The following is a 23,012-nucleotide window of genomic DNA, read 5'->3' as shown; positions in this document are numbered from 1 at the left end:
CCCCCCCCCCCGCCTCTCCCCCCCTCATCCGCCCCGCCGGGGAGCGGCGCGGAGCGGCTCCCCTCGACTGGGCCGGCCACGCCGCGCCGGGGCCGCGAGAGAAGGAGGAGGAGGGAAGATGGTGGCGGCGGCCGCTGGCTGGTGAGTGTCGCTGCCGCGCGCGTGTCGGTGACAGGAAACCTGTTGTGAGGCGGCGGCGGCCGCCCGGTGCGGGGGGCGAGCCCGGGAAGGCAGCGCGGCGGCGGGGGGCGGGCGGGCAGCTCGGAGGCGGCGGCGACGGTGGCTGGTGGGGCCGCTGCGAGTGGCCGGGGCGGTAGGAGGGGGTGTGGGTGGGCGGCGGGGGGAGCCAGGAGAAGGGCGCATGGCGCGGCGCCTCCCGAGCTCGCACACGGGGCGGGAGGGGCTGGAATGAGGGAGATTTGAAAAAGCGTGCGCGCCGCTCGCCGCTGCAGTGAGTCCCGCCGCCCCCTTCCCGCCCCCCCCTCCTCCTCCCGCCGCGCTCCGGGCCCGGGGCGCCTCGCCGGGCCAGGGTGGCGCGGGGAGCGGCCGAGCCCCCGGGACGGGCAGGGCAGGGCGGCGTGCGCGGCACAATGGCAGCGGCGGCCGGGGGTGGGCGCGGGCGGGGGTTCTGCCCCCGCGGCCCGCGGGGGGAAGGCCCGTCCGGGAAAGTTTGCGCCGTGCCCGGCGCGGCTGCGGGGGGGAGCTGGCGGCGCCAGAACAAAGCCGCACGTGGGGCAGAGGCCGCGGCGGCGGCGCGGGGGCTCCGCTCGCCGCCCACGCCCAGCTCGGGAACGGCAGCGGCGGTAAAAGAGGCGGCGGGCGGGGAGGAATGGGGGGGAGGGCGCGGGTCGGGGGGGGGCTCTCGGGGAGTTCCCGGCGGAGGCGCTTTTGTGCTCCGTCGCCCCCCCGGGGGAGGGGGCGCGGGGCCCCGGGGAAGGGGCAGCGCCGCGGGTTCCGAGCGCGTCCCGGGCCCCTCCGCATGGGCTTTTGTTCGCAGGAGGGGCGGGGGCGGCGGGCCGGTCTCTTCCCCCCTCCCGCCCCCCCTCCCAGTTATCCGCCGAGGTGTGGGACCTCCCGCTCGTCCCGGGCAGGCGGACGGGGGACAGCGGGCGCGCCCCGCGCCGCCGCTCGGGAGCCGCGAGCTTCATTACGAAATCGGCGCGGCGGCGGCAGCTGCGGGCCCTCGGCGGCGCCATGTTGCTGGGAAGGGGGAGGAGGCGGGGGACATGGCGGCGGCTGCGTGCTGAGGCCGATTGTTCCCTGTTAGGCCCGGAGCCGCGTGTGGGCAGCGGCGGCCCGAGGAGCCGCTTCCCCTCCCCCCGCCGCGGCCCCTTCCCGGCCCGGGCGGCCCCCGGGCGCGGGCGGGCCCGACCCTTTCGCGTCCGCCCGGGCTGCGGGGCTCGGCGGGGCCCGGGCGGGCGCGCGGGGGGGGCGTCACGCCGTAGCCGGGCTGTGACCTCCGCGCTGCCGGCGGCGGCGCCCCCTGGCGGCCGGCCCTGTGTTCTCGGCGAGCACGTGCTGCGCGGTGCGGGGAGCGGGCCCGGCCCGCACCGGGCCCACGGCACGGCCGGCAGCGTGGGCTGGATCTGCCTAGGCGCGGGAGGGATCCATTCACCGGGAAGAAAGTGTGAGCCCGTGTGCGGTCTGTCGCGCGGAGCGGTTCATGGCCGCCCGAGGGGTGCGGAGCGTTTCGCGCCCTCCCGGGAGGGGTGGGTTGGGGATGGGGAGCGCTGGGTTTGGCAAGTTCCTCGGTGACTTTGTTAATTCTTCAGCAACAAAATGCGAGTAACTCGGTTTTTTTCGCAGTATCCCCACGTGCAGCTGGACGTAATGAAGCTTTCTGTGGATGTTGCAGAGGTGTGTTTGCAGAGGAAGTTAGTTTCAACGGATGATGGTAAGTTTTTATTTTTTAATATTTTTTTTTTTATGTATAGGGGCAGAAGCAGTTCTTTTGAGACTCAGGCTTAGACTTCAGTTAGGACCACATAATTCCAAATAGTTCCTTGGAATTGGATGCGTGTGTAGCAGTCCAAAATTTCACTCATTTAGAGGAGAATAATTTAAGTTTCTCAAGCAATCATTTGTTTGAGTAAAGCAGTTTGACAGTGAGGAAGTTAAAAAATCTTCAGATTTGGTTTCTTGGATTTTTCTTTTTTATTTTAACTAAGCTCCTTTTTTTTTTACTCAGTCTAACAGAAGCTAGTTTTATTGTAGTTTTAAAGTATTATGTTAAATTGGCTGTAAGTATCACGCAGGGGAGACATTATATTTACATGATCCTTCAGGTCTATGTTCCTGTTAAAGAAGGAATTAAATATGTTCTCAAATTTCGAGTATGGTACTGTCCTGCATTACTGAACCTCAAGTCTGTAACATGGTTTAAGTTGGTTGTGGTGGTATATTTTACAGATGTTATCAGAATCTGCTTTTTGGTGCTGGATAGACTAATCTAAATGCCATGGTAGAAATTGTAATTTGAGACAGGATATCTGTGGCAGTAGCAGCAAGTATTCTTAACTGGACAGCAAAATGAGTAATTGGAAAACTTAGGAAGATACCTGCCACGTCATAAGGTGGTTTCTGGACATTAGAAAGCCAATGGCAGGATATGTTCAATCTAGTTTTTAAATTCCTGGTTTTCTGGAATTTGGGTGTAAGCTTTTTTAATTGGAGATTTGGTTGGAGCTCATCACCAAATTCAAGTTTGCCTTTGAAAAGTCAGGTGTTTTTAATTCTTCAAGTTGTTGTGACAGAAACGTTTATTTAATTTTCACATTTGGGTCTTCTGTGAAGCAGAATTGATTTTGATAGTGCTTAGTATTGCGTAGGAGTGTCCTGGGTTGGTCTTATGGGTTGTTTCAGTTTACTTTGAAGGAGATCTTTAGCCCAGAAATGTGAATATTTGTTCCAAAGCTTGTAATTTGAAACCTGATCAAATACTCACTTTGTTCTTTTCTTTCAGCAGGTACGAGGTAGACAACATATCTTGAATTACTAAAAAACGCTGTTTGCGTCAGAGTAATGTCAAAGTGCTTACAGTGCAGGTAGTGATATATAGAACCTACTGCAGTGAAGGCACTTGTAGCATTATGTTGACAACTGCCTCAGGAGATCTTGCAGGACTTCAGAGAATGGAAAGGTACAGTGTGGTGGTGTCAAGTGCTTTTTGTACTAAGGTGCATCTAGTGCAGATAGTGAAGTAGATTAGCATCTACTGCCCTAAGTGCTCCTTCTGGCATAAGAAGTTATGTCTTCATCCAGTCACTCAGGTTAAGGTTCCTGTAGTTTTCTGCTCTGCAGACTTCTGTTAGTTTTGCATAGTTGCACTACAAGAAGAGAGTGGTTGTGCAAATCTATGCAAAGCTGATGGTGGCCTGTTATAATCTACATCAAGGACTTTGAATGATTTCTGCTGGTTATGGGATATTTTGTGGCCTTCCTTATTTTAACAGCAGTCTAGTGAATGACAGCTCTTGTAGCACTAAAGTGCTTATAGTGCAGGTAGTGTTCACTAATCTACTGCATTATAAGCACTTAAAGTACTGCTAGCTGCAGAACTACACATTAAGTATGTCTTACAATTTATTTGTTGTTTATTGAACACTGTTCTCTGGTTAGTTTTGCAGGTTTGCATCCAGCTGTATGATACTCTGCTGTGCAAATCCATGCAAAACTGACTGTGGCAGTGACAAGTCAGTCAGTGAGTGTGGAAAAATTATACCCCTTTCTACACAGGTTGGGATCAGTTGCAATGCTGTGTGTGTCTGTGGTATTGCACTTGTCCCGGCCTGTTGAGGTTGGTGGGGATAGAGGCTGAAACACCCTTGTAGCTTTAAGGAATTTCTCCTTCACTGATCTGTGAAATTTTAAATTTCTAATGTTATTTTTTTTAAATGTCATGTAATTCACTGTAACCAGACTTGGATTTTTTTGTATTTGGCTTGTTGTTTGTATGTATTGGATTTGTTGCTGATAGTATGTATTCACTGAAATTTTTGAGGTTTTTTTTTTTTTTTCTTCAAAGTTTATATAAGTACTTTTCCATTAAACTGAGGTGGATGCTTGTTTGCAGTTTCTTCATTAATTTGTTGGGAAGAAATGGATCTTGAGTTTCAAAAAATCTGGATGAAGTTCAGAATTTTTCAGGATAAGTTGCTTTGAGAATGCAAATTACATGAAGGATTCAGCAGCTTCCTTTTGTAATGCTTCTTACTATATTGAAACTCTGCATTTTCTAAATGATAATGGGGCACATTTTTAGCCTAAGTTTTTCCATCCAGAATTTGTCAAATTTAAGAGCAACAAATGAGGTTACAGGCAGAGCTTTAATCATTCATCACCTACGGAACCTTAATATGTGTCCATTTATCTTGGGGTGTCCACATTGATGAGTGCAACAGTGGTCAGCTTGTAACCTTCTTAGTGAATCACTTAGTGTGTGACACATAGCAATGAAAGAAAGCATCTCTTGAGCTTCCTGAAGAGCTTACCTGAAGGAAAACTCATCCGAATAACTGCTTCAAAGAAGCCGAGATTGGTTGTTTGGGAAAGATATAACTGGCCTCTATAAGGAAAACTCACTAAAATCTGGATGTGGAGCGTTCAACATATCTTGGATTGTTAAATGAGCTGCATAGTAGTAAACTATACTTGTAGCTCAAATGTTGATGGGTTTAGTTCTCAAACAGGCTTACAGAGGACTATTGCTATAAATTCAAATTACTTTGGTGCTTTAAGCTCCTAGGCCCTATATAGTACTTTAAAGTAGAATAGAGTCCTTTTGTGGTGGGAAAATATGGGTCAAGGCTGCCCTTGCTCTTCTTACTTCGAATTTCAATGGAATATGAAGCTAAATGGGTCGTTCCTAAAGTGTTCAACACTGGGTATTGCAACGCTGTCTTGCCATATTACTCTGTCCTCTAGCAAGAAGTTGAGATTACATAGATGCCTTTGACATCATTAAACTTCTTTCTGAAGTAACCAAGCCACATTGGACTTGTGCATGCTGCTCAGTTTCCACTGCTTTTGGTGTCTTACCTATTCAGATAGTTTTCTTGCCCCAAATACACTATTCCCAAGTTTAAAATTCTCTACTTAGTCTTGCTGATTAGAGGAAGCTTGTGTCTGTGGAGTCAGCAGATGAGGTGTGTGTCTTGTCCTGATTTCTGGATGCTCAGTTTCTGCAGTAATCTGGTGATTTAAGGTTTAACTCCTTCAAGTGTGAAAGCAGTATTCTTAAAAATGAAAATGTTTTCATATGTGATCATGTTTATACCACCATGTAAGTATCAAGGTTTGAAATGCCTGAAGATGCTTATTAGCTGGATAATGAAGCCTTTTAAAATCAAGTACTTTCACAAGGAAATTTTATGTGTCAGTGGAGACTTGTCCTTTGAGTGTGTTGCAGTGTACCTAGTTTTAATACCTTTACATGAAAATGATCACTTTGTGAAATTATTTTGTCTTCCAGTCATAAATTAATTCATGCCTGGACTACAAAAAAATACATCGACATGGTGCAGGTATGAGAAATTATTTTGAAACTTACACATCTTCAAGATGTAGTAAGCTCTGCTTTAGTCAAGAAGTTAGGACACTGCCTTTCTAATACTAGTCTTACTTGCATGACTTAATACAGCATTGGCTTATTAGTTTTAGAACTTGAAAGTTTCAAGTTAGTCATATGCTCATTTTGGAAAACCCGTTCATACTCTGTTTGCACTTCAAGTTAGTGTTCTCATTGATACGTAATAAGTGAATCCAGTCCTGTTACCTTAAGTTCTGTGTAAATGGGGCTTTTCAGTCATTTGAATGTTTACTCATAAATAATCATCAGCTCTGTACATTTGTTTCAGTGTAGCTGGCACTGAAGTAGTTGACAGGAGACTAGGGAGAGAAGTAATGCTGCTAAGTTCAGCTGGTTTTACTGCATTAAGTTAATCCTTGTCTTCAATATTAATGTAGAAGATGTGACTAGAGAGGAGTGGTTAGATGGCTGAAACAAGTGCCAGTTCTAAAATTTGCAGAAATACAGAGGCATTTTCTGCAGATGTGTTCAGCTTTTCTGTTGAAAATGTCACATGTGTGAGAAGTGTATTTCTGAACCATTCAAACTTCTGGAAGATTGGTCTAATGAAGATAAGCCTATGTGGATTTTTAGGAATTGTCTAAAATGAGGTTATTTTTTCAAAGTGTATATGCAGGAAGAGCATAGCTTACACTGTCTTTCTCAACAAAAAATAAAAAAAAATCCAAGTAGTGTTAACGCTTCCTGTCGTCCTAGTATAGCACAGTTGGCCTTATAAGAAAAACCTTTTCTGTTAACCATAGAAAATTCTGTGTACTCTGTATCTGAAAGCATGCTGGGAAGTGAAACATTTTTTCCCCTAATTTGTCACTGGGTGATACTGAAAAAAACAGCTCAGTTATTTAGAAGTGAGTTTCTTATGCTGACATTTGAATATCAAAATTGACTGGTGAGATGACTGGTATAGACATTTTGAGCTTGTTCATAAGACATTAAATGAATAGGACTAAAGGGGAATCTCCCCTGCTGTCGTGGTGCAGAGTTGGATTTCTCTGCCATAGCTGACTTTCTACCATAGAAAATTAATGCAATGCTCCATGTTCTACAGTATGTCACTTGTATTTGTGTAGTTCATAAGTTGTCTACAAAGACTTGGTAAAGACCGCTTTCTTTAAAGCTGGGATTATTGGAATTTGTCTCCATACCACTTTTCCCTATTGTCCCCCAATCATAGAATTCATTCCCTGAAGCCTTTTCTTTTTCTCTCTTTGGTCCTGGTAGCTTCATGTGAATAGGCTAATAGCATTGAGTATATAAAACAGATCCAGAATAGGAAGGAGTGGGCTGCATCATGTTCTGGTTCTTCATAGAAACCTTGCAATAAAATCTGCAGTTCTTGAAGAGCCAGTTTCTGGCAATTTCCTGTTCCTTTTTTTCGGTGATTTCTAAAGGAAAAAATACTGGAGGAAAATAAATGAGAACTGTTAGAATTCTCTATTTATTACATCTATTCTTCTGATGGGTATCTGCTGTGAATGTATCAGTATCTGTAGCATCTGTAGTGATACAGCAAGAGAAGTGTTGCAGCAGGTACCTGTTAATGTGCATGGGAGTTGTCTAGAATCTGATATGCATGTGTTCCCACCCTGCCATTGTTGCATGCTACACATTCTGAAACTGAATGCAGTTTGGAACAGGACGGACAAAAAATATTGCATATATTCATTCCAGTAGAATAATACAAGACTTTAATACTACAGCCAGTTGTGTTCTTGGTGGGAGGAGAACTGACTAGTAGGTAGAGACTGAGAGTTTCACTTTATAAGTCTTATTCTGGATTTTTCATTGCTGTAAAGAAGACAAAACTACTGAAGCCATTGTAGCGTTTCATTCTTACTGTTAAACAAAACTTAATTTTGCCTAGTTCCCCTTTTAAATGGGTGAGCAATTCTGTGAATTTTGGGCTTAAGTGTTGGGGTTTGGGTGTTTGTATTGGTATGGGGTGGGATGTTGGGGTTTCTTTATTACACTTAGCTTGCTTAGGATGACATGACGTGCATTATTCTAGTATTGAATGCCAATGCCCATACATAAAATGCTTGATCAAAAAACTTTATTACTAAAAAATAATTTCAGGCTCTATGAGAAGGAGTCAGGTTCTTCACATTGGTAACAAACTACAAAGCTGTAAATGGAAACAGTTGTGACTTCGACTTCGGTAGCCTTCAGTGGCATTTCATGACTCAAGGAGATTAGCACTTGAAGGACCGATTCCTTTGAGCATTACAAATTTGTACCAGGTTCAGACATTACTTTAGCTGAGGGAAGGAATCTCCCTAGTTAAAGGAAAAAGGGCTTTTACATGTGGCCAACATGCTTTGCATGGAACAATTTTGACACAAATTTTGTAAACAGCAAGCTGAGACTTCGAAGTGAAGAAATGCTTACTTGGATGATTGGTGTTTGGTGGTATCTGGGATTCAGGCTGCTTTTGGTTACTCTTGACTGACCCAGCTAATTTAATGCCTGGCTGTCAATGCTTGAATGAATGGGGCAGTTGAAAAGAAAACCAGTCTGTGGTGAATGCTTCAGATTATTATACAAATAATCTATATTATAGCAGTGCAGAATGCATCTCTAGTGATTTAGAAGTGTCTTGGGGGAATCTGACCTACAGGTAAGTGATAGCTGGTCATGCCCCACTTTTAATAGAAAAATGTAGGCCTGTTTCAAATAGCGTGATACTCCCTGGGAGGTGGACGGTGATCAAGGATGTGAGTAAAGGAAGGTAAGATGAAAAAAACTGAATGGATGGTAAGGAGAGTAGAAAGCTCAGTTAAAGCAGAAGAGTAGCAGGACTTGGGTTGCTTAATCTCTGTTTTGTGTGCTTTGTATGCTGCTGTGACCGACAAGAATGTTAGAGTAACTGTCCTGCTGTGGGACATGTCAGCAGTTGGGACAGAAATGATCAGGAATTTAACAATGGGATAAGATGCACAACAATAAGAAATCCCTTGGGTGACGTGCTATAGAATCTTTTAAAAGATTCCAGATACCCATATCTTTTAAGTGTATTTATGGCAGTCCTTTTTCCTGCTGCAGAACAAATTAACTAGTTCCTGTTTATTATACTTGATGCAGAGAGAAAGCTGCTTCCACTGTTGCAGAGGACTGCCATTTTTCAAGTTACTTCTGTAATTCTTTAACTGTCCTCTCTGCAGAGATGTAAAATATAAGCACTTATGAAGTACTGAGTCACTAGTTAGTTGTTTTGATATATATGTGTCATTTTATTTTCTCACTCCATACCACTTTGGCAAAAGCCCATGTTTTATGTGGGAAATAACACTGTAGTTCCTGAATATTACTGTAATAGTTGGAAATAAAAGATACCTGTGTTAAACACAAGCAAAACTGTGAGTTCCACTTAGGGTTTTTTTTGGTTTTCCTAGTAGTTTTCCAAAGACCAAAAAATGTCTTGAAAAACTTCTTTTATGTACCTCGTTTTCCACACAAACTTGAGAACTTGGAACTACTAGGTGGCTGATATTTTTTTTTCAAATTTGATAAAAGGTACTATAATGAAACATGTCTTCGGAGCAGCTTTTTTGCCTGCAGAAAAGGGTGTCAGTATGTGCAATAAGCTCTGCTAATAGTTTTAATTTAGGTAAAATCTTAATTCTTACCTAGCAAAAGATTTTGAAAAACTGGTTGATTGAACAGTAATTTATACATAGATTTTATGATTAGAATTACTCCAGGTGGGGTGAAGGTGTCTAGTTGTGCTATATTAAATAATTTTTGAGAAACTGTAATGTAGTGTGACACACTACTGTTCTGGGATATACTTTTATGAATCAGTGTTACCAGATGAAGCATAAAAGCAAATCATTACTATACATCTTGTGTCTATCAAAATAATGCACTGTAAGTCACAAATATCTTTGAAATTATATGATACTTATGTTCTCAAGGTTTGTGGAGTATTTTGTGTTAAGAAGTGCTCCCTTTCAGCCATCAGAGGGAAATTTTGCAGTATAATGCTGCGCAGGGTGGTTCACTTCCATGAGAAAGTTGTAGCCTCTGAACCGCTCAGTTCATAATTTAGTTCCAACCTGAAGGTCCCACAGCAGGTTTTAAATCTTCTGTATGTCACCAAATTGTACTGTTTGTCAGCATCTTTTGGTAGAGTTTTAGCTCTAATCTTGCATTAACAGATATGTGGTGCTTCTGGATGTATTGGACTGGATATGTGTGCAGGTGAGTATGCTGGAAGAACTAATTAGGTGTTGGATAGCCCAAAGATGCTTACTTACACAGTTAGGAGAATGAACATATAGTATTTTGTGGTTGCTTGATTAACAATCCTACCAATACTCCTTGGAGTATTTTCAATGGTCAGCCAAGAAGTTTGGAATACCTCAGACTTTGGGGAAAAAACAGAACTAGAGATGCTAAAAAAAAATTAGGCTCAGTCTCTGTCCTTTAGTTACTGGGTGGCTGGGAAAGTAGTTCTTTCCAGTTCTCCCCATTCACATGTTTTCAAGAAATTCACTGATCCCAGCTTAAATCCAAATGGTTTTGAGTTATGAATAGATCCTAGCAGGCAGCATTTGAGAGTCTGGTCTAGCAGTATAGTGAAAGGAGGTTTTGCTCAGGGAGATGGCATGAGCAGTCTGTAATATAGGTTATACACGGAGATCAGTGCAAACAGAAGTGAGCATGTTCTTTGTCTGGCCAGGTCTGAGTCAGCTCCTGTTTGAAGCTGTACTCTGAATGAGAATGATTGTTTTTACCTTTATTTCCTAGCAACTCATGTCCAAAGATTGTATAGATCACTTTGACAACAGGTGTTCACGTGTTGGCATCTACTATTCAAAGTTATTTTTGTCCCTTTTGAAGGTTTGTTTATTAAATTCAGCCAGTAATTAAACACACAGTCAGTAGAAAGATGCAGTTACACATGAATTGAGATATGTACTGCACTTGAAATTTGGAAAAGAAAACACCATATTTTCATGTGACTTAACGTGTTTCTAAATAGGAGGTTGGAGTGGTTGGAGGTTAAAACATAAGGGTAGAGTAGGGGAGAAAAGGGAGAAAAATAATTGCTGGAAAAGAACCTTGTCTGTTGGGGAGGCTAGAACTATGATCTCTCTTGAAAGTCTAGGTAAACTGTGCTCGGAGTGATAGTGTTTTGCCATTCTTGGGTTCCTAATACTACAATAGTTGTACTTATTGCAAACTAAGTTTCATTCTAAGAGTGGAATACATTTTCCTGCTTTTTGTCTGGTAGGTGTGTTTGATGTTTTGGAGTTTGTGATTTTTTGTTTTGTGGGGTTTTTTGGGTGTTTTTTTGTTTGGTTTTTTTTGTTTGTTTGGGGTTTTTTTTGTTTGTTTTGTTTGTTTGGGTGTTTGTTTGTTTGTTTGGGGTTTTTTTGTTTTGTTTTTTTTGAGGGGTGGTTGGCTGATTTGCTTTCCAGAGATAAGAGTGGTTAAAAAAAAAAAAGGCTTGCAGAACTTTGCCTTCTGGTAGACTAGTCTCATTTATTGTCTTAATTCTAACACAGCTCTTGAGTGTGCCCGAGAGTATTTAGACTTTGTTGAGGTAGTCCATTCTACTGTGGTGATGTATTTCACATAGGGAGGCTGAGTCGTTTTGGGGGGAAGGTTTTTTCTGCATTTATAAGAGAAAATGTGGGAGTGTCAGAATTTTGAGCTATTTCATTAACAGCGTAAGTGAAGAGTTCCTCTTCATTGTAACATGAGTTTCTTGATTACAGAGAGTAGAATATAGGTCACTGCATCAAATTGGTGGTTTTCAAATTATGTTTTTCTTTTTTTGTAAAAATCAGAAACTTTTATCTTAATAAATTTTCACTGTGAGAATAAAGAGTGGTTAAAAAATGAATAAGAGCTTTGGTGAATCCTTTTTCAGTATTTTGTGATGGAGTATTCAGAGACTGTCCTGGATTCTGTCTGAAGATGACGGTACTCTTGTATTAACACTACTTTTTTTTCTTTCCCAAATCATGAAGTTGTTTCCTGGCAATATACCCTACTATATCAAAAAGTAAGCCTTCTTGCACTGATTGGATGTTTCTCTGGGTTTCATGTAGCAGTTGTCAAAATAGCTTGTCTGGACTTAACCTGTAATTTCAGCTCTATCCTTCATCTACTGAGAAAATTCCCATCCAAACTTAAGCAGCATCATTGGCCGTGACAGACATACTTCATACTCTGACATACAAGTGGTTACCTGAGAAAATAGTTTATGGGAGCTGCCAAAAGTGTTGTACATACTGAGGTATTTAGTATTGACAGCTGGGAGCCACATTCTGGTATCTGCAACCATGTGGAGTTAAACTTGAAAATTATTTGCTCCATCTGTGCATGTATAGTTCACTTGCTAAGTGCCTCTCTAGTGCTAAATTAAGAGCTCATTCTAAAGTGTACAGATTTGTAGACCTGTTCTCCTTTGGGGATGGGAAAGCTATAGGATGTTAGGGATCACCTACTTCTAGAAATCTACTGATTTCTAGGGCATTTAAATTAGGTTACATTCTAACTTACATTCTTTTATAAGAATAGTGGGGAGCCAATAGGAATGTAAGCATGTTTTTACAGACATAGCAGAAGCAAAAAGACTGTCTAGAATTGAAGAAAAATTAAAGGAATTATCTATATTCATAAAACATGAACTAGGTATTTCAGAGTTCTGCTAGTGATAAACTGAGCCTTCCATCTGTAGCTTAAAGGGGGCCTTGGCTGAAGAATCCAAACAACAAATAGGTAAAATTAGTTTCCTAATGATCTTATGGAATGTTCTAATAAAGCACAAAACAAAACCCAAATCCAGATTTTATAAAATTATGCAGGTGTATGTCTTGCCCATCTTGCTGCTCAGAAGCATTCCTTGGGATTGAGTTGTCCTCGGTGTGGTAAAATTGGTCCCTTGCATCTCTTACATGAGATCTTTTTTAAGTCTCCTGCACTCCCAAGTTGCTTTGAATGTCTTGTTCATGGATGTCTGGTTTTGGTGTGAAGGCGGCACTGCTGAGGAATACACCTGGTGCAGATAGCTGGGCTTGAAAGCTGCACGTTGAAATGGGAGTTGAGCTCCGAGTGGGAGCCCAGGACAAGAAGCCAGGAGCTGCCGACCTTTGGGGTAACAAAGTGCATGAAGATGGATGCTGCCAGCAGGTGAATGGGCACTGAAAGGCACAGCAGGAGCCGGGAATTGCCAACTGTTTGGATAACAAAGGAGATGAAGACCAGCGACACAGTGAGGTGGATGAACACAGAGAGGGTGCAGGAGCATGGGGAGACTGAGGGGTTAAAAGCCCAGGGGTTCCTTAGTGAGGGGTTCTTCCTCGGAGGCACCAGCTTGGCCTGTGTCTGTGGAAATGCACTGGGAGGAAATAGATTCCTTCGTCTGAGACCTTGCTGTGAGTAACCTGACTGTGGGAGCGGGGTGCCGAGCGGGACTCCCAGCAGGTCACTGGAGCCACCTACTGGGAAGGGGCTTCAGTTCCAGCAGTGGAAGTCAGGCTGTGGGGAGCCTGTGAACGGTCAAGAGCGGGAGGTTTTCTTACCAGCACTTAGTAAAATACATGATGCTACAAATTGAGCTGTTGTGCAGCGTGCTCAAGAGACCAGTGCTGTTTCCATAGGGCAGCAACACCACCATGTGTTTGACTGGCAAGGCAGGGCAAGTGGTGTTCTTTCATGTGGTAGCTGCAACTTGTAGAACTGGTACATTAATCAGTATTAGAACACCCTGTCAGAGCTGCATCTCTCTGCTCCACTAGTCTTTTCACTAACTAGAGATTTATCTCTATTTTACCCACTTGGAACATCCTCATTGATTGGCTTTTTATGGCCCCAACAAAATCAGACTTCCTTGGTGTCTGGATCTATGGTGTGCTCCTGATTGATAGGGGGGAAATTGCACATATGTGGTAAGGTTATAGACATTTATAATCTTGATAGATCTGATTGGTCAGTTCTAGTATCATGGTTATGTTTGTCTTTTGCTAAGAGTTCTCAGGCTCCTTTAAGATCTGCCAAGTCTGAAGTGCAGCTTTTTTAGCACTAAAAACTAAACTTTGTTTAAAAGTTTTCTAAAAAAGTTTATCTTTGTATGTAGATAATTGACCTTTCATATAATTGTTTAGAAATATTACAATGTTAGTTTAAACTTGCTGTATTTTAGTCAGAATTTTAATAAGTACTGTGGATTCCAGGAAATATTTTGGAGAAGCTTTTAATAAAATGACAGATATTTGCAATTTTTCTGATTTCCTCTGTCTTGCGTTTAGAGCTAGCCTTTTCTTAAGCATACAAGGTCAAAAAAAGTAACTATGCTCCCAAATGACATTTCCTCCTTGTCCTTGAGGGGCATAAGAAATGGGTTATAGACAAAACAGGAGCTTTTTCTACCTTCTTCAAACTTCAGGAATTCTTCTTTCTTCACAGCTGCTTCTTGTTTCCCTATAATAATCAACTTGTTTAGTAAGATAGTTGCTGTGGAGTCTGAACTGTCTGCCTCAGTATATATATTTTTTTAAATGCTTGAGCTATTATTTTATAATAATGAGTGCAACATTGCATTAAGATAAAGTAAAACTGATCTAAGTTCTGGGTTTCTCATAGTTGAACTGTGCAGTTGACTTACCTTGTAGCTTTCTTGTTCTGTCTTCTACCTGGAGACTGCAGTAGTGTAATATAAACTCATCTTGTTCCAAGATGCCTTGCAAACTGTTGCCTACTGGTTAAAATTCTCAAACTTTGTTGTACTTATTTTCAGGTGTTCCTTATCTTGTGCTGATTGAACTCAGGTAAAAATAGAATAGTTCAGTTGGAAGGGACCTACAACAGTCATCTAATCCAACTGCCTTGACCACTTCAAAAAATTAAAGCACATTCCTCAGGGCATTGTCCCAGTGCCTCTTAAATATTGTCAGGCTCAAAGCATTGACTGCCTATTCAGGAAGCCTGTCTCAGAGTTTGAGCACCTTCGCAGTAAAGAAATGATTCCTGATGCAGCTCTGAACTGTTCCCACATGTCCTATGACTGATCTCAGAAGAGATCAGCACCTCTCTTTTCACTTCTCCTCAGGAAGCTGTACAGAACAATGTGGTTGTTCCTCAGTCTCCTCCTTTCCAAACTAAACAACAAAATCCTCAGTCACGCCTCACAGAACATACCTTCCAGCCCTTCACCAGCTTGGTTGCTCTCCTCTGGACATGTACAAGGACCTCAATATCCTTCTTAAATTGTGGACCCAGCACTGCATACAGCAGTCAGGATGAGGCCACACCACTGCTGAATACAGAGGCAAAAGCCGCTCTCTTGACAGGTAGGTCATGCTGCATTTGATGCACCCCAGGGTGTGGTTTGACCTCTTGGATGCCTGGACACAAGACTGACTCACACTGATCCTGCTGACAACCAGCAATATCAGACCCCTTCCTACAGGGCTGCTCCCCAGCCACTCCTCTCCCATTTGTCCCGGATGCAGAATTTGGTATTTGGACTTGTTAAATTCCACCTCCTTGGTGATTACCCAGTGCTTCAGTCTATTGAGATCCTTCTGCAAGGTCTCTTGTTTCTCTAGAGACTCAACACCACTATCTAGAGTGTCCCAGTTTGGTGTCATCAGCAAAGTTGCAAATACTGTGTTCAACTCCACAGAATGTCAGAGCTTGGGACAACTGAGACATTTGGCTGCCTTAACTGAGTTAGTAGAGCTTAATTACAGAAATTTATAATCAAAGTAGGCACTGTAAAGAAATTAGAGGGAATTAAAATGTATATTTGAAGACAAAAGTTCAAGATAAACTTCAAAAACATCAAGGTGTTCTTTTAGCAGAACACTTTTAAGAGTGTGCTCTGAAGTAACTGAGGTAACTCTGCATTCATTCTGCTGATTTAATATAATAATTACCTTTAAGTGTTTTAAAATTCTGAATATAATGGTTTGCAGTAGCAAATGTATAAAATCCATTAAGAAAGGCTTGTGTGAACTTCTTATCTAGTGTGTGAGGAAATGCATCTGCTGCTTAGTTATATGTAACTGTCTTTCATTTGGGTGTCTAATTGAAAGGAGAACTGGAAGAGCTTCTAGGGTCTTAGTTAAATGTCATATTTTTAGAGATGGCAATATAATAATTTGAGATAGGTATCCTTTTTATGAAATACAAAGTTTTTATAATTTTAATGAGATAAATATAATTTTGTGTCTTGAGTAATGAAGGAAACTCAGTGGTCCTGAAACTTAGCATGATGTGTTTTGTATTTACTATTCTGGAACAGAAGTTGGGTAGCTGTTGCCATGTTTGAACAGTTGGTGGCTCCAATGCTTTGCAGCTATCACAATACATACTGCTGAAACAAGTTAGTTCAATTCTAGCTGTAGCAAACTAGTTAGAAATGTAAAAGGAAAATTGGAATTAGAAACCAAGTAAATAGCCAAACACTTGCAACTTGAATTTAACGCCACTGGGTAAATATCCCCTTTTTTATTCTTAGATAAGCATAAACTCCACTATTGCAGTCTAGCCTAAGATAAATTTTAAAAGGGTTCCTTTTCAAAATGCCTGTTCATAATCAGTAGCAATATTATTAAAAACGGCATAGCTGCCAGCATTCCTCCTCCATATTGCTGGATTATAAAGGCAGAAGAAATTACAGCCATTATGACCACGAAAAAGGAGGGAGAGAATAATCAATCCATTTCTGCAAAAGAGGCAGAGATGAGCATTTTAGACAGACTTTAAACTGAGGCTTGCTCAAGTGCTTATGTACCTAAAAGGGAAAGTTCTTTGGGTGTGGAAATAAAGGATTTGGTTGCCACTGGTACTTGATAAAACAAGATGACAACTTCTAACACAAGAGCAGGTGCTACTTTTAGCTGTCTTTTCAGTCATTGCAGGAACGTTTAATAAATATAAAACTTGAAGATGAAAAAGGTTGTGAAAAATGTTAGTCCTAGAAATTTGGAGAAAGTCTTAGATAAATGTGTAGACATGAGACTAAGAAACGTCTGGTGATGACTTCTTCCAATTTTTTGACCCCCAAAAATATGACTGGAGAGATGGAACATGACTCCACAGGTTTTCCATGTTCTAGAGAAAAGGAAAACGTAGATTTTTTTTTTGTTTTTGTTTTGTTTTGTTCACCACTGTTGGAAAGCTACAGTCTGTCTGTTTTTGATGGAATGTTTGTATTATGCCATCCTGAACTAGTATACGTACTCTGGTACAGTATTCTGTCTTGTTTTTCATCTGGATTGTTATTACCGTGTTTTGTTCTTGAAAGTTCTCTAGTTTATGGTAGAAACAGCACTGCAGGACAATGACAGGGAATGCAGCCTTGCAGGTACAGCATGGCCCTCCAAACCACAGTGAGGTAAAGAGCAGATGAGAAGACACAGTGAATGAAATCATATAGTGACCCAAAGTTACACGCAAGTGCAGTTTGGATGTAGCATTTTCTTTCTGTATAGTTGAATGTTACGTGCTAAAGAAATTCTGTTTGGGACTGAAAAAGGGGGGGAAAGGATTTGAGCAGTCTTTATAATGTGCAAACTCAAGACCCTTAATTTTTATTTTCTTCTGGAGGAAATGAACAAAAATTAGCCCTACTGATTAGAATTTTTATGTCCATTTTGATTGCTGTATGGCATTATCCTACCCCAGCAATATTCCATCAAACAACATAACTAGCAAGGTGAAGCAAAAAAAAAGTATCTGTTCAATACCTACCCTGACTTCTATTTTTAAATTAAGATTTTTGAACTAATTTCTTTATATTCAAGTCATCTAAGAGCTGCACTTGAAGACAAGGCTGGAATATAGTTAGAGATACAGTATTTACTGGAGAACTCCCCTAGCTTTTCTTCTAAGCCTCTAACATTCTTTTCAAGTATGTTCTGTGATCACTTTTTCCTATTTTTAATAATATTTCTATTAATATTAATTGTTGATAAATTTTATTGAAACCAGGTAGTACTAAGATTGAACTTACATGCTTGTATTATCTACACAGAACTCCAGGACAGCCAGTGGACCATCAGCAGACTAACATCTCAAAGTATTTCCATGCTGCACTAATTAATTCTTGTTCCTACAGTGGACTCCGAAGTTGCTCACATGTAATATGTAGCTTCCATAAAATACCAAAAATGGTGTTAATGCCATTGAGAAAACGGGAAAAACACACCAATCTGAGACCCTCATCCAGGACTAGTCAGCTCATTAGAGGGGATCAGTTTGGTTTCAGTTTGTGAAAGGATTTGTCTTTAAGAAAAAAATTTTGTGTTATCTATGTATCTTCTTAAGCACACTATTTTTTTTCTTTAATGAGGACCCTGGCCTTACTTTTTCCAGGCTGTTTAATACAAAATGAGAAGTAAACTTGAAGTATGCTTCACAAGTAGTTCAAGGATAACAGTGTTCATGAAACTTGAAGTGTGGTGGGTGGCTTTGGTATTCACATTTAGTATATCCACCTGAAGATTTTTCCCGCAGCTGAGGTGTTTTGGATATCTCATACCTATAACAGCAGAGAAATACCTGTTAACACATAACTATATGTACTAGGCATATAGCCATTAACATCATTACACAATTGCCATAATTGAGATCATTACAATTGACTTTGCATTGTGAATTTCATTATCAAGTTAATAAAGTTTTTGTGCTGGTGGAAGTTGTGTCCTGAAAAATATAGACTGATCCATAAAAAGAGCTCATTATGTGGTTCGGCAGGAGGTTCAACAGCCTTTGAATAGAAAACTGTGGCAGTATTTTGTGTGTTTATAGTGCAGGAAAAAATCACTGCTAGCATTTTTAGATTAAATTCTTGATCATGTGTAGCAAGGGTATCCCATTTGGTAGACTGGTGTTCTCGTTTTCCCCAGACCAGCTGCTACAACTACTACAGTGCATGTTAAAATAATATCAGAGATGGATTGCATAGCCTTGCTACTTAAAAAAATACATTAATATCTTGCATGTTCACTTGGGAGGTGGGAAAGTTTGGAGCTGTGTCAAGCAGACAGACAGCTAGTCACTTGAATCTTGAATGTATGAATGATATTAAAGAAAATGAAGGTGACTCCATTAATTTTATTTGATACTTAGTTACATCAGGTGTAACAGAGTTACTGTGTTTTGCTCTAAATTTGAGACTTGCTATGAATTCTTTACATTAGTGTGTCAATTCAGGGGAGACCTAATGGTGAGGTAGGTCACCTATTCAACACTGGCAGCGTGTAGCTCCTAGTAATCTAAAAATAGATGCATGGGAGTTGTTACTAATGGAAACTTAAACCTTTACTGCCTTTCAGGAGTGCCTATGTCTGTCCTGATTTTTAAAATGAAAAGAAAATAAGAGATTAAGAGTGTTCACCCCAGAATATCTAAGGAAGTCTCCATGGAAACAGTGTACCTAGCAGTAAGAAGTACTTTTGAGAGTAAATGGCTGACTGCTGAGCTATGTTTGAAATATAAATTATTAAATGAATAAAACCTTTATGAAAATAATGTGCAATTACCTTCTGGATACAGTACTCTGAAGTCAGTACTGGAATTTGGAATTACTGTGAAGAACGGAAGCTGTGTCTGTGTAGGCAGGATCCCAGGTCTGAACTTCTGCACCCTTTTCCTTTTCAATAGAAGTGGGAAGTCAGTACTGCAGAGCTCGGGGCCGGGGCGTGTGGGGATGTATGACGGGGAGAAGACCTTTCCCCGCACCCCCATGTCCCCAAGCCGAGGGTGCACCTGCGGGAGCGGGGCAGTCCCCGGGAGCAGCGGCAGGCACAGCACTGCCTCGGCTCTGGCTGCCAGCGGCTGTTCCTGGCTGGCAGCGGCCGGCTGAGTTCACCCGGGAGATGAAGAGCGTGTGAAGAGTTATGGAGAGGCCGGACGCTGGGACAGAAGGGATGTTGGGACCGTAATGCGCCGGGGAAGCCTCAGCTGAAGTTAATGGAAGAATAGCATCTGCTGCGTGCTTGGGGGCAGGAGGAGCAATGCTGGTGGTCTGTCATTGTTGAAGATGTCCCTGCTCGTCACAGGGGAATTGGACTAGAGGACCTTTAAAGGTCCCTCCCAAACTTTACTATGATTGTAATGTACTCCTATGTGGTCTGCATCTGTTTCCCCAGTGCTCTCTCTCTCATGTGTCCCTGCCTGAGTTTTCAGCTGACAACTCTTTGTCGTTGGAAGCATGAAACAGTAATACCTTTTTCTCATTAAGAGTTCAAAAAAATGCAATTAAAATTAATATTTTCCCTTCTTTAAAAAGCATCAAAATATCCCAACCAACATTATTGAGAATTATCTCAAAATCAGGTAAAAGTGTTGCAAGGCTAATATAAATTCTTGAGCTCTGCTTTTAATGAACGGTTAGATGAATTAAGAGTTGTGTGTAAAGTTTTACGGGCCTTACTAAGTTTATGGTATCATTGGTAAATGTGGCATTGTTATGAATACAAATGTGTTTGTACCTTTTAGTCCTACTTCACTAGCTTTATTATCCCAACCTAAAATAAGACAACTGTTTGGGTTTGGCTTGTTTTTTTTTTCTTGTCTTTTTGGTTGTGGGTTTTTGGTTTTTTTCTTACTATCTATAGAATTATTATAATAGCTTTGTATAACTGAATAAAAAGTTGGTGATTTGTTGTGTGGTTTTTGTTTTGTTGTTCCTCCCCATGCTGTTCCTGTAACTTCAAGAAGTTCTATTTCAGTCCTAGGATCCCTATTCTGTTCAAAGACATACAAAAATCAAAAGGATGTTATCAAAACCAAGAACTTACAGAGTGCGTATATTAGATCAGAAATAAAATTTGACACTGGGAGATGATGTGAACATAGCAGTCAACACAGACACTAGTCTGTCTTCTTAATCAATAAAGACTGATTTCCTTCCTTCACTGTGGTATGTGTAAAATTAATAGTCAAAACACTTACTCTTCTAAATCACTTTTCAAATCTTTTTACTATGAGGCAGCTTAATAGATGTTTGAACTACTTTCAGATACATGAGAATAAATAGCATGAAAGTATATGATCATTTCAGAATGTGGAGACAGGTGCTGTAGTCCTTGGGAAGTAGAAACTCCCCTTTGCATCCTGAGAGGGGACCACTTAGAAGGATATGCAACTAAAGCCAAGCAGCTTGTGTTTGACACCATAAGGAATATGAGAAAAGTGAACATGGTCTAAGCAACAGGTTGGAAAGGGTTATTTTTGTAGTAGCTCTCTGAAGAGATGAAAACAGGAAAGGTGGCACAGCCATATAAAGTGTTTTCATTTGTTAGAAGATGACAGTCCAAAGGAGAACGTCATTTGTGTAGATGAGGAGAAAACTTAGCTGTATTCCAAAAATAATAGAAAGCTTCATTTTAGCTTCCTGTAATTTAGAGGGATAAATTGAAGATCCTCCTTTGGCATTGCACCAGTGTTTCAGGTAATACAGGGGTATTGTTTGTGATTAAGGAAAAAGGCAAAGGGAGAATTTGTAGAAGGAGTATTCTTAAGTCATGTTAACAGCTAGATGTGCATGAAGAGCCATCAGGTTTGTATGTTCAGGCTTTGGCCAAGAAGATACAAGTCTAGCCAATGCTAATGTTCTCTCATAAACTTCATATATATGTATATATATTCTCATATTAAAATAAGAGGAGTTCCTTTTTTTCTGCAAACCTGCTCCATAACAGGCATCTCACAGGGTCACATCCTCCTTCAAGCATCCACCTGCTCTGGCATGGGATTCTGCATTCTGAATTCATTCACAGGTCACAGACCTTTCAACTCCAGTTCAGACTAAAGTTCCAGCCTGTCCAGCACAGCAGGATAGAACAGCAGCCACCACACTCTGGCCACGTTCCATCTTTGGAGGCACATCTGAATGGCTGTACTCAAGGCATTCCCAGGCACAATACAGTAAGGTGATAAAGCAAAATACAGTAAGCAAAAGCAAAATGTGCCTACTAAAAAGCAGTAGATTCAAAATACAGTCACAAAAGTAAGCCCCATGGCAAGAGACAGGAGCCTGCTCATTACCAGCTAAACAGCACTAGCAAATATAAATTCAGTCTAGCACATCCTAGAATAATTAATTCTTGAAACTTGTTAGCTAAAATACACATTTTAAGCTAAAATACGCATTTTAAGCTAAAATACACATTTAAATACACACTAAAATCAGGGAAGCTTTGAAGCATATAACCTGAAATTAAATTCAGTCTTCTAATGGAGCAAAAAATAATTATTTCCTTCACACTTCTTATGCTAAAGTTATTAACAAAAATAAAAATTGAAAAACCAACTCTCCAAATCCCCCAACAAACAAAAGCCCACTGCACCTTTTGGACCAAACTAGAATCTTTCTCATATGGTAAGAACTAGTTAAAACATGTACATTCAATTTCTTACCAAAAACCTCCCTCTTCCCTTAAACTGTAAAGCTGGAGGATAGAGGTTTCTCTGAATTGCTATTAGTGGAGGACATGAGGAAGTACTGGTTCTATTTGAAGCAAAGGGATTCTAAAGATTTCCCAACATCATCTATTGCTGTAGGCAAACTTCCATGTGGTTGTGGGGTAAAGGAAAAATCTGTAAGTAGGAAATCTGTAAGTTTTCTTAACTAGCAAGATTTTTTTCTAAATACTAGTACTTTATTTTTTCATAAGTTTACTGTGAGTGCTGCACATCTTATATTAGGTGTTGCGGATGGCATTTCATCATTTCCAGAATTTGCTCTACCATCTTCAAGTTGTTGAATGAGATCCTATATTCTCTGGCTCCCATGTTCAGGTTGTTTTCTCCAGTGGTATTTTTCAGTATCTTAAAAAAGACTATTTTATTTAATGGCAAGGAGTTCACTGCCTACTACCAGCTTCCATACAAGACATTGCAATTTTTTTTTTTAATTTTAATCTAAAGCAAATCTTTTTATTTGCTAGAGGACTCACTGTTTTCTTCCCTCCCTCCCCTGTTTTTTTCATGGGGGCTTAAAATGTCTTTTGCTGTAGTGTGCTTTATCAAGAAGATTGTAACCTGTCATCTGTGTACACTCTTTATACATCAATGTATAAGAAAAGTACAACAAATTCTATTAAAGGACATTTAATATAATCTATGTTGGAGCTTGCTGACAGAAGGAAGTTGCCAAGCCTAGGAGTATGAATGATTGAGAAATACCAGTCCTCTCCCCTTCTTATGGGCTCTCATTCAGCAGACTGGAAATGGCATTGTTTTATTGCTTGCTCAGTAGTGGTTGATCTCTAGTGCAAATTTTAATAACTTATGTTTTGGTTTGTTAACTGTATTAAAATAAATGCGTGGAATAATCTACACTTAGAACTGGTTTTGCAGTCCTGTGTTGAAATTGCTGGCACGGATTAAAGATTTCTTTGAAATTGAAAGCCTTACATTTTGCAGTGCTACATGACCACTTGCAGCTTTGAAGCAAGCT

At 41.1% G+C, this 23,012-nt stretch overlaps 1 protein-coding gene across 5 annotated transcripts; it reads left to right on the top strand.

The window, feature by feature from the left end:
* Positions 1-35: 35 nt before the first annotated feature.
* LOC135293847 (uncharacterized) lies at positions 36-22,893 on the top strand. 5 transcript variants are annotated; one of them, XM_064408455.1, is made up of 4 exons: positions 36-803; positions 1,807-1,894; positions 2,966-3,139; positions 14,337-20,212. In XM_064408455.1, exons 1-3 carry the CDS (start codon positions 591-593, stop codon positions 2,974-2,976), a joined length of 312 nt encoding a protein of 103 aa, XP_064264525.1. In that variant the 5' UTR covers positions 36-590; the 3' UTR covers positions 2,977-3,139; positions 14,337-20,212. The 5 variants fall into 5 exon arrangements, 4 of the variants coding, with proteins under 4 accessions (XP_064264525.1, XP_064264524.1, XP_064264522.1 ...); XM_064408454.1 differs by having other exon boundaries at positions 2,963-3,139; positions 18,883-20,212; XM_064408452.1 differs by having other exon boundaries at positions 2,963-3,139.
* The last annotated feature ends 119 nt before the right edge of the window (positions 22,894-23,012 follow it).

The sequence above is a fragment of the Passer domesticus genome, chromosome 2 (assembly GCF_036417665.1).
Source record: "Passer domesticus isolate bPasDom1 chromosome 2, bPasDom1.hap1, whole genome shotgun sequence".
Taxonomy (NCBI): Eukaryota; Metazoa; Chordata; class Aves; order Passeriformes; family Passeridae; genus Passer; species Passer domesticus.
This window is presented reverse-complemented; position numbering and strand designations above follow the sequence as displayed.